The sequence below is a fragment of the Pocillopora damicornis genome, chromosome 7, assembly GCF_964200805.1.
Source record: "Pocillopora damicornis chromosome 7, jaPocDami1.2, whole genome shotgun sequence".
Taxonomy (NCBI): Eukaryota; Metazoa; Cnidaria; class Anthozoa; order Scleractinia; family Pocilloporidae; genus Pocillopora; species Pocillopora damicornis.
The window spans coordinates 10,638,969-10,650,698 of NC_142676.1; the positions used below are offsets into that span (position 1 = coordinate 10,638,969).

General features: G+C 37.8%; 1 protein-coding gene across 1 annotated transcript; it reads left to right on the forward strand.

The window, feature by feature from the left end:
• The first annotated feature begins 9,378 nt into the window (after window positions 1–9,378).
• Window positions 9,379–9,897, forward strand: LOC149042512 (uncharacterized). Its single transcript, XM_089213604.1, has one exon. The coding sequence runs from the start codon at window positions 9,379–9,381 to the stop codon at window positions 9,895–9,897; it is 519 nt and encodes a 172-aa protein (XP_089069730.1).
• Window positions 9,898–11,730: the final 1,833 nt, after the last annotated feature.

Here is an 11,730-nt window from a genome sequence, read left to right on the forward strand (position 1 = left end):
AGTTACTGACTATTCATCTTGGATGACGCTTCCTTAATTAAAGCTACAATTAATATATTATAGAGTGTTTCCCCGGACAGGCTGCTTTGAAATATGAAAAAACACAGAAGAGAGTCCTTACCACGATGTGATAGTGATATGAGCTTTCGTTTTGTCTGAATTCCTTGGAGTTGCTGTACTTATCAGATGACAATAACTCGCACCACATTCTTATTTCGAGGGCCAAGTTCACAGAAATACAAGAAGGATGTTGAAGGCATCTCATGGTACACTCCAAGTCGTCGTGCGCCGAGAAAATTTCAACTCGAGGCACATTCAAATAACGGAACTCATCTATAGAAAACAGACCTCGTCTAACGTCTGTTACGCGGTGGTCCGCAGTGTTGTTTTCTGATGATCGGGTCAGTGGAGCATTTTCAGCGAATAGCTAAATACATCTTTTACAATTTTTTAATGAGGTACTCTTTTTATAATTTAGCAAATAATTTGTTCCGTTACTTATTCAATCACAACTCTTCCCAAAAACTGTTAGGGTAATGCATATTAAAGAAGTTAGTAAATACCACACCTTTTTCTTAAATGCGAATTTGATCTTAGGGGCGTGTGCATAAATGTTATCATATCTTTTCAGTCTTTCCTGCAAACGCTTCTCTAAAAAGCGCTCTCTCTACACTTTTATGATAATGAGGCTTAGCAAACTATAAGACCGCGAGTCCAGCTCTAGTCTCAACTATGATAACCAGCAGAAAAGAAGTATTTCCTTGTTTTTCAGTTGATCAGAGGTAACACGCGAAGAAAGAGAGAAAAAAAACTAAATAACTAATTAAGTAGATAGGATTTAGTATTTTTTTTCTTACTGAATGCTATATAAGTCACAACCATACATTGAGTCCCGCTCTCGCTAATAGCGGTCCTCTTGACTTCCCGTCGAAAGTAAAGGTTCTCTTTTTCTTTTCTTTTTTTCTTTTTTTTGCCCATGAAAAGGGTTCAGGGCATATTTCAAAAATAGTTGTGTCGCCACAAGCCAAAGTTTATTTTTGGTTAGACCACCCAATTTTTAAGAAAGAATTCTAAAAACACAGGCGCAAATCGGGCCAAAAAGGCATATCAGTGCACAGTACTTACACCAATGAGGTCACCGATTGCCTCAAAACCACAGGTATCTCTCTAACTTTCATCCACTAACGTCTTTAAAACAACGCAAATCCGAGTGTGTGCTTAATTGCGTTCGAGATATCACTTTGACCATCTAAACTTTGTTTATTTATCTTCTATGTTGAAGATTTTAGGTTTTAGTTGTCTTAAAACGTCGCATAAACAAGATCCGCCAATAATTCCGCCCTCGATGATCATTGTCCTAGGCGTGAAAAGAGAATCAAACACACCACTCAGCCGCCCTGGATAAACAATGCGGTTATTAAAAAATTGCACTCTCGTGATCACTTTTTGAAGGTGGCTAGGCAATCGGACAATAGTTCTGACTGGGCAAATTATCGAGAGGCGAGAAACAAGGCTGTTTTTGCCTTGCGCTCAGCAAAGCGTGAGTTTTACAAGAATGCATTCGAAGTAAATCGAAACAACCCTAAAGCAACGTGGAATACGATCAAAGCATTGACAGGATCCGGAAAGATGAATAAAGGGATTAGTCAGCTACAGTTGGATGGTAAGGCTGTTGAAAATGCTACAGAAATTGCGGAACAGTTTAATTCATATTTTTCCTCAATCGCGGCTAATCTGAGATCCGGACTCGGTAATACACCATCAGACTTGCCCAAGTTAATAATAATAATAATAATAAACTTTATTTACGTGTCAAATAAGATAGCAGTTTCCCACTAAGTAAGGACACCTAAACTAAACTAATCTAATCTATATAAAACTATGCATTAAAAATTTATTGGAATATGATAAAAGAGCTCTTCCCATATAAAACTACCCTACCCCGAAATAGTACACCCCATGTTTATAATACCCTACCCTGTATAATAAGATAATAACCTTAATATAATGAGATAATAAGATAATAGTAATTACAATAATATGATCTTGATAATATTTAAAATATTTAAGATTTACATAAAATACAGTTCTTGCAATTATTCGAAGAGATTAAACTTTGTATATCTACTTTATGTAAAGCGTTTTTAAATTCTTGCAGCGTTCTTAGTGCTCTTATTTTTCTATCTAACTTAGACCAGATTACTGGACCTAAGTAACTAAGAGAGTGCTTACCATAGCGCGTAGTACTAACTCTAGGGATAATGAAATCATTGTTTCTTAAATTATATTTGTTGTTATCAATAACAAACAGGTTCTTGATATTATTAGGGCACAGATCATTTTTAACTTTAAACATTAACACAGCTATGTCATGTAATCGCCTATTACGTATAGTTTTTAAATTAGCCCTCTTAAGGAGGTCGCTATATGATGATATGCTATCACAATAAACAGCTCTAAGGGCCCGTTCTTGTACCCTCTCTAATTTTCTAGAATCACTAGCTTTGCAACAATTCCATACAATACTACAGTAAGTTAAATAAGGCAGAATAGCAGCTTTAAAAAGTTGTAATTTAGCCTTGGCTGGGATTAACTTCCTTAATCTATTAATTAGATAATCAATGTATCGCCAGCTGTCATTGGCCAAGGAACTGGAAGAAAAGCGAGTGGGTGCCTGTTTATAAAAAGGACGATCGTTTGAACATGGAAAATTACCGTCCTGTAAGTATAGCGATCATGGTAAATAAGACCTTTGAAAAACTTCTTACAAATCAGATTACAGCAGAATTTAATGAACGTTTGAGCGATAGCCTGACAGCATACAGGAAGAGATACAGTTGTGAAACGGCACTACTAGCATTGACGGAAGACTGGAGAAATGCTCTGGATAATCGAATGAGCGTTGGCCTGTTAAGTACTGACATGAGTAAAGCGTTTGATTGTCTTCATCATTCTCTATTACTTGCTAAACTGGAGGCATATGGCTTTAAAAACGAGAACATCAAGCTAATGAAATCATATTTTATGGATCGCTATAATAGGCTAAGAATTGGTGGAATTGCAAGCTCCTGGAAAAGGGTCAAGAAAGGATGCCCTCAAGGGTCCTCGTTTGGACCTCTTTTATGGAATCTTTTCCAAAATGACTTGACGTTCGGAATTCCTTCAAAAATTGGGATGTATGCTGATGACCATCAGTTCTACGAAATCAACAAGGATATCAATACTATACAAACAAAACTACAGGATACTGCACAAAGAGCTGCAAATTGGTACGATACGAACTTTCTCAAAGGGAACTTTGATAAATATGGATCAATGATATTGAAAGGAGGTAGACTAAATGATGAACAGTTAGAGCTAAATGTTAACGGAACAGCCATTAAATCATATAATTCTATTAAGTTATTGGGTGTAAATATTGATGATAATTTAAATTTTTCTGATCACATAAGTAACATCTGTAAAAACAGCAGTCAAAGGGTGGGTGTAAGTAGTTGTAGTTGTAAGTAGTTGTAGTTGTAGTTGGTAAACTTTGTTGAGTCTCGCAAAGATCCGGATGTGGTTTTCTCTGTTCCAGACATAACCGATGCTCAGGTGCTTCAGATTATAAAGGGAATCAGTCCTCATAAGGCTGCAGGTATCGACAAAATCAGCGCCAGGTTTTTGCGTATTGCCGCTCCCATTTTAGCTCCAAGCATAGCAAGGCTTATCAACATGTCGTTTTCCACAGGAAAGTTTCCTACTCGTTGGAAAACCGCTAATGTGACACCACTGTTCAAACAAGGTGCAGCCAGTGATCCTTCTAATTATCGCCCAATTTCTGTGCTACCGGTAGTGTTAAAAGTAATCGAACGTCACATGCAAAACTCTCTATATGCTTTCCTTATGGATAATAACTTGTTATATTCCAGACAGTCTGGGTTTCGTAGGATGCACAGTACCGAGACTGCCCTAATCAAGTTAATTGACGAGCTTTTGTTCAGCCTAGATAATAATCAGGTTTGCAGCATGGTCCTGGTCGATTATCGTAAGGCTTTCGACATGGTGGACCATAAGCTGTTGTTGCGCAAGTTGGAACTGTACGGCATAGTAAACCGGGAGCTTGCCTGGTGTCACTCTTATTTGTCGGAAAGGAAGCAAGTGGTCCGTGTAAATGGGAGTGAGTCAAGCGAAGCTTTGATGTTGCATGGAGTCCCCCAGGGCAGTATTTTGGGTCCTTTATTCTTCATTTTGTTTATCAACGATCTGCCCTTGTATACAAGTGCTCAGTTGGACCTCTACGCAGACGATACGACTGTCACCGCTTCTGCGGATGTGAAGGACTTAGCCACCTTAAATTCATCACTAAACAAGTCTGTCTCTGAAATTCAATTATGGGCTTCAGCGAATAAGCTCCCATTAAATGAAGACAAGACTAAAGTACTTACGATCACTGGCAAAAGACGCGTGGCCAACATAAATAGAAGTGACATAGATGTAATCGTAAATGGAAAACAGCTCAGTAATGTGGATTGTGCTACCTTATTAGGCGTAGAAATTGACAGCAAATTGTCATTTAATGAACATGTTGAGAAAGTATGTAAAAAGTTGGCCTCTAGAATCGCAATATTGCGTAAGATCCGAGCGTGTCTACCTCTTAAACAGCGACTTCAGTTTTATAATAGCATTATTCGCCCTGTTATGTCTTACGCTAACGTTGTTTGGGCAAATTGCGATAAAGAGTCGGTTCATAGGGTCTTAAGATTGCAAAAACGTGCGGCACGCGTTATTTGTTATGCCGATCGCATGACACCATCAGTTGCTTTGTTTAACAAGCTAGGTTGGATCCCGTTTTATGAGCAACATAAGATTGATAAATGCACAATAATGTATAAGCGAATTAATGGGACTTTGCCGAATTATCTAAACGAACACTTAATTTTAAATAATAAGCGGCACTCCCGCAACACTAGATATTCAAGCACTAATGCTGTTTGTCCTAAATATAAAAGAGAAACAGAAGGAGGACGCTCTTTCGCTGTTTCGGCAACAAGACTGTGGAACAGTACACCAATTGAAATTAGGAAACTAAATTCTGTAGCATGTTTTAAAAAGAACATGTTTGCCAAGATTTTTAAGGAACAACAATTTTTGCATCATTTCATAATTTAATAATTTATTTTTATCTTATAATCGAATCCTGTCATATTTTATATTTTAACTGTATATATATATATATTTTAGCTTACATTATTTCAGATTGTAAATAGTTGTGAGGGCCACAAGTTTATTATCCTTTGGCTATTAAGTGCCACCCTCTTTAAATAAAGGCTTTACTTACTTATCCGTGTGGTAACGCTTCCTTGACTTAAAAAGTAAACAAAGGTGACTGGATGGCGACCTCGATAATTATCGTTGAATCAGGCCATGAGCCACGCACAGTATGGAGAAGATCAAAAATTAAAAATTGACACTCTGGTCTTTACAGACATTCCGCGTAGCTTACAAGGACACACAAACAAGCAAAAATATGTTTCGGCGTTATTTACAAAACAACACGCATACACTCTGAAAGAATTCTTGCAGTTTCCTCTGATAATTTGCACACGGAACGCAATGAATTGGCCCTCCTTTCTGGACATTTGTTTCCATCATTGATTATTTTATGCTGTTATGGACCACGACATTCTTCATTGACATACTAAGCATTTCCGTGGACCATCAAAACCCAATAAAAAAATATCCGGCTTGATATATAGCGTGACGTGATTATGCTAATTTGTTTCCATCTTTTCGCTGGTATAAAAAGTAAAACCAAACACCAGCTAATGCAACGAATTAGAATCAAAAGTTATAAAATGAATTGGAGAATTTTACATTTTACTAATAATTTCATCTCTCGAGATCTTTATCTGTTTCATGGAAGGCAAATATTACAGTGGCTGCGGAAGATGGTTGCAAATATTGTAATGGATTACAAGCAATTGCAGACTATCGAGATTGTTGCGCAGACCATCCTAAAAGGTGTTTTTTGAACGGCACAAGTCTCTTAACCGAGACGAAACACTAATTTTATATTCAAAACAGAAGAATATGGAAAGCTTATAGTTTGAAAAATTCTGTAGGTCAGCATGTCATGTGATCACGTCGCGTGTAATAAACAAACCTAACTGTAGATAGAAATATGAGAGATGGTAAGATTTTTCTTTCTCTAAACCAAACCGTCTTCAACAAAACTCTTTCTACTGTTACAAGAGGGTAACAGTTGAACTAACGCTTGTGTGAAAGTATATCCTGGTGTTGTCCAATTGAAAAAGGTGTTAATTAACTAACACTATAATGATTGGAAGATATTTCATTCCTATGTTGAGTTTTTCTGGCAGCTAATTATAATTTTAAATTAACATCTCTCTATGTCATTTAAATAGGCGAGCTTGAATTTGACAGTTCCGCTTTCCTCTTTCGTCAAATGGTTGTGTTTTTGAGACAGCTAATAATAATTCTAAATTAACACCTCACTAAGTAAGTGAAATAGGACGAGCTTGAATTTGACAGTTCGGCTTTCCTGTTTCGCCTAACCGATATAAACTGTAGACTTTCTTAAAAGGATCTTTTAAAAGTACAATTTGAACGGCTAAGCCGAGAACCGGAATCTCCGAGGAATACAAAACAGTTGAAAGTGGCAATTTGTGGACAGCTTGCGTCGGCAAAGGAATAAGCATATGATGCAATGGCGGCCGAACCTGTTTTGGGAAGCTCTCTAATACTTTTAGCCTTTCTGTTCACAGTTGTATTTATATTTCAGGATAATATCGTCACATTCAAGAAATAAATCCCTAGTGTCCCACAGACGGTTTCAACATCACTCGAGGTGCTGGGTCTTGCCTCCCACTGAACTCTTCGACCGAATGGCAGGTTTAAATCTCGCGCCAGACACTTTCTGGCACTCAGAGTGCAATACACCGTCAAAGAGACCAGCAGCTTTAACTTGCAGAGAAATTTGATAGTATGTGGGGATATATCGTCCAATGGTGGTCGTAAAAGAACGAAGATTTCGCCAAAATACCCATGCGGTGAAGGGTGTCACGAAAGCTAAGACTAAGACCTAAGACCTGAGACCTAAGACCAAAGACCAAAGACCAAATTTTTCAAGCAGTAAGGTGTTAAAAGGACAACAATTCATGACCAGCTCACCCTCGCGAACTGAATTCCCAGTTTTCTGGGAATTCCTAGGAATTCTCAAAAATTCCCAATTATGCAAATGACCCTTCCAAACTGAATTCCCAGTTTTCTTGGAATTCCTAGGAATTCCTAGGAATTCTCAAAAATTCCCAACTATGCAAATTAACTCTGATTTAAAAAGCTTGGAATTACTGGGAATTTCTGGGAAAGGAAGACTCCAGTTTTGTGAGGACTTGGAATTCCTAGGAATTCTCAGCTATACAAACTACCTATAATTTAAGAAAGGTGGAATTCTTGGGAATTTCTGGGAATTGAATTTGAGGCAATTTAAATACCCTTAGGTCCACGCAAATTCTAAGAAATTCTCAATATCTTGAATGTGAAGGTTTTAAGAAAAGGAGTAATTTCAGAGGCTTAAAACTTTGGCTCAATAAAAGGTATGCTATACAAAACTTACCAAGGGATATACATACATGTATATGTTTATAACTTAAAGATCATGAAATTTATTAATCAAACTAAGTTTTAGTAAATCTCTACCTTAATATGGATTTCCTCATGAACCAGCAATCAATTATGGTAAATGGAAATTGCCAATTAATCCAATGTACTCATATCACAGATTTGCTTTCTAACCTCAAAGGACTCTTGGATTCCATGATCATAAAATATTTTCATTGTGATGCAAATAAATGTCTCATGTTCACTGATGTTTCAAAATCATCAAACACTCATTAGCTGTTCCCTGGTACACAACTTCCACGATAATTAACAATAGTCACATTGTTATCTACACTTAAAGAACTTTGCTAGTTATGAACAGAAGTTACTTCCCTAACCTTCATTACTGGTTGCCTTTGTTAGAAAACTTTGGAACAGTCAAGCTCAGTTGTCTCAAACACTGTCAGAGACTTTTTGTTGACATAATTTTTAGTAGAAATTTCATGCCTTAGACAAACAAATTCAACGCCTAATTAATCTTTCTTTTTTCATGATTGTTGTTGTTGTTGTTTTTTTTCAGTTTTGCGCTCTGTTTTCGTGACTAATTGTTGTAATTTGTTTTGCTGTTTTTATTCTTGCAAAACATTTTTGTAAGAGTTCCAATACTTGTGGATCATCCACACACTTTGCAAACATTTGGCATGCAGACAAGACAGAGGTAGTCAATGTTCCCTTTGAGAAAAAACACCTTTAAAATGACGTCTTCAATTTACTTTATTTGAAACTCTGATCTGAAAATATTTGTCAACAAGGCTTGTTAGTAGTGAGAAGTACTAACCAAGTTTCCTTTCATAACTTAATTTCTTAAATGTCTCAATCACTGGATCTCCCAAAAAATGTTACATCTTTTTATTTCTGGTGCAAAATACAAGACCTTCTTTATATACAAATGAAAAGTGCAAGTCACACTTCAATAATAACAGCTCTAAAGTTTACTTGTTGTTCTTCTCTGTCTGTCAGCTATCAGCCATTTTATACTTCGGACAGTGCATAACTGCATATCACGATCATTTTGTCTTTGATCATTCATCATCGCACGGTTTAGTTGCATAAAGCAGCTGATGCGCTAAGATCATTTTTAAAACTCGCGGTAAATCGTCTATTTTACAAATGAGTGGTTTTCTTGAATAGGCCATTGTTTAGTTTTGACAGCCATTGTTATTCAAGCGTGGGCTGAAAACAATAGTGTCGAACTCGAAACGTGCCATTTTTCGAAAGGAACTTCGACTACAAATTTTAAAACTGCGAGGAATAGTGGTTGTCGTTCACCAATTTCCCAAGTTAAAACGGATTCTGTTTCAGGAAAGATCCATCTTCTATTCCCCGCTCTTGGGTTTTTGGATGCCGGTTTGAGTTTTTGAAAAATCGCTTTTGAAATCGGCCTTTATACTTAAAATGTCCGTTTTTTCGTCATTTTCAAAGGCTCGGGAATAGTCCTTATACTTTCTTAAACTTCCCCTTTTTAAGCTTAAATTAAGGATTAACCCTTCCTCTTCAAAAACCCGCTCTTGGGTTTCTCAATTTTTGCTTCCGGCAATTGAAAAACCGAATTTTATGAACGCTGCTGAGCTAGTCTCGGCCCTTTCTTCTCTAATTATGGGCTTTTCAAGGCGCGAGTGCAGTCAAATCTCCCGCTTCAGTACTGATGAATAATTAATGATGTCCAGGCATTCTACGCGATGGCGGAAGTGTTTTTGATGGCCGGCCGCAATTTAAATGGAAGATTTCAAAGATCGAAAGGAAATAGGTTATGGCAGCTATGGTGTAGCGAAGGAAGGGCATTACAATCAAGAAGACGGTCAAAGTGAGCAAGTCGTGGTTAAAGTTCCTCGAGACATCAGAGGTAATGAAAGGGAGTTCGCAAAGGAGTCGAGTCATTTGAACAGCGTAAATGGTCATCCAAACATTGTGTCGTTTATAGCGATATCAATTAGTCCATTTGTACTAATGAATGAGTATGTCAAATTCTCCTTTCGGCCATTTGAAGACGACAGAGTTGTTAGCTCCCTCTCAGAATTCTTGTCTCACACCGATTTGCAATTCGAATTTAAAGGATTCGAGCATGTCGTCCCTGTAATAGCAAAAGAAGTTGCAGTTGGCTTGAAGTTTCTACAAGAGAATGGAATAGCACACAGGGACTTGAAACCGGCGAACATTCTTTTGAGTAACGACCATTACATTCATGTGTGCGGTGATGAATTAGAATTTATGTGGGAAATCAGTCCCGTCGTATGAAAGCTTGCAGATTTTGGGGAGGGCCGTTCAAACATCATTCAAACCCAAACCATTTTGTCGTCGAGGGTGCAGGAACTCGATCGAGGCACTCCCGCATACATGTCGCCTGAAATTTTGCTTCCGGAATTGAGACCAAACGAAGCTACCCTCGAACAACTTAAGGCCGCTGATAGCTGGGCTTATGGAACGATTCTTTTCGTCCTCGTTAATCCTTCTGTGGGATATCCATACCAAGGGAAGTTGAGGCAAGAAATGTCCACGCACCCTTTGAAAGAACCTGTGGATAATCTGCGAGAAATAATTCGACGTCGACAGAGCCCGCAGTGCTGCAAGTCCTTAAAATGTAACATGCTACAGTGTGGAATAATATCCTGTATCTACATCAAGAATGTACCGATTTTGACGCAAACAGGAGAAAATGTTCCATGGAAGATGTGCTTCTCCCGCTGGAAAATACTGAGCCTTCTTTTTATGTGAATACTCACCTGCATGTAAGCCACGTCACTGCAAATGATGTCACGGACCATGAAATCGCAACGAGGATATCCCTTGAGAGTCCTTCATGACCCCTTTCTGGCGTGGGAGTGCCCAACGATGCCATCAACACATGTGTTTTTCTTGCATTGCAAATATGCGACGCTATTTTAGGTGCTACTGGTAACAAGAACATGTTTGGATGACATACCCCAGATTGCAACGGAGATGATCATTAGTTATCCCTTGGAATTAAATAAAATTCGTGACTTGTCATCCTTGTATACCGTCTTGGATGCCAACAAACTCATGAGAGATCACAACCATCTAAAGAATGAGTTCGAGTTTACAGAAGAACTGCCATACGCTGATGGAGTTTTGGCTGAGGTGAGCAGAGATCGAATTCAACAGAAAATGCAGGAGCTTGCAAATGGCCAAACTTTCTCGTCAATTTACAATTGTGAGCCCTTTTCATTTCTAATTGGATCTCTGTCACGATAATTGTTCATACTGGATACTCATCCGGTTCCGGAACCTTGCGGAGGAGATGGAAATGGCTCCTCAAAGTTTATGAATCCACTTCCCTTGAATGCTGCCGCGCTTTGTGTCAGTGGTTGTGGAACCTTTTGGTAGTTATTGGAGTTAAAGCATCTGAGGCCCAGTATTTAGCAGTGATAGTCAGGTAAATGTTATCACACTGTTCATAGCACTGTTCGAAGTGTCTCCTTAGTCATAATCAGACTTCTTTAGAATTAGAAGTCTGGAGATATCCAGGCTTAGGTTCAGGAAAGCCAATATTTGGGAAGTGGTAAAGGAGTTTTATTGCTTTCTACTACTGAGTATATCCCCTAGAATTGAGGAAATGTTCTCAGATAACATCAACACTTTTCGGAAATGTCTCATTCTTTGGTGATGAGAAAAGGGGCAATTTTTTTGTTGATTTACCATTTCCTTACCTTAACGTACTTGATAACTATTGTCAAATATATTTTTCTGTGTTTTTACTATAGCAAACTCTCTCGGATTTTTGAAAAATTTTGAAGGTTACCTTATTATTTAGGGGTTTTGTTTCACTCCAATCCCTGTTTGAAACAAAATAATTTTTTCAGTGGCACCCTTTCAAATTGTTACATGAGAAAATGGCTGCCTCCGTCGCTCTTAAATTCAATCCCTGTCTAAAACTGAAGGCTACTGACTAAGACGAGCGAAAGTTTCTTTTTGAAAAATTTAGTAAAAATAATTGAACTTTAGCTTTGTCGTAAAAAGGGCGCTTTCTGTTGATGTTTTCCCAATAAGGTGTGTACATCTGTGTTTCAAAATGCCCAAGAAGCTTCGCCAACTTGTTGGTAATAAGATGGA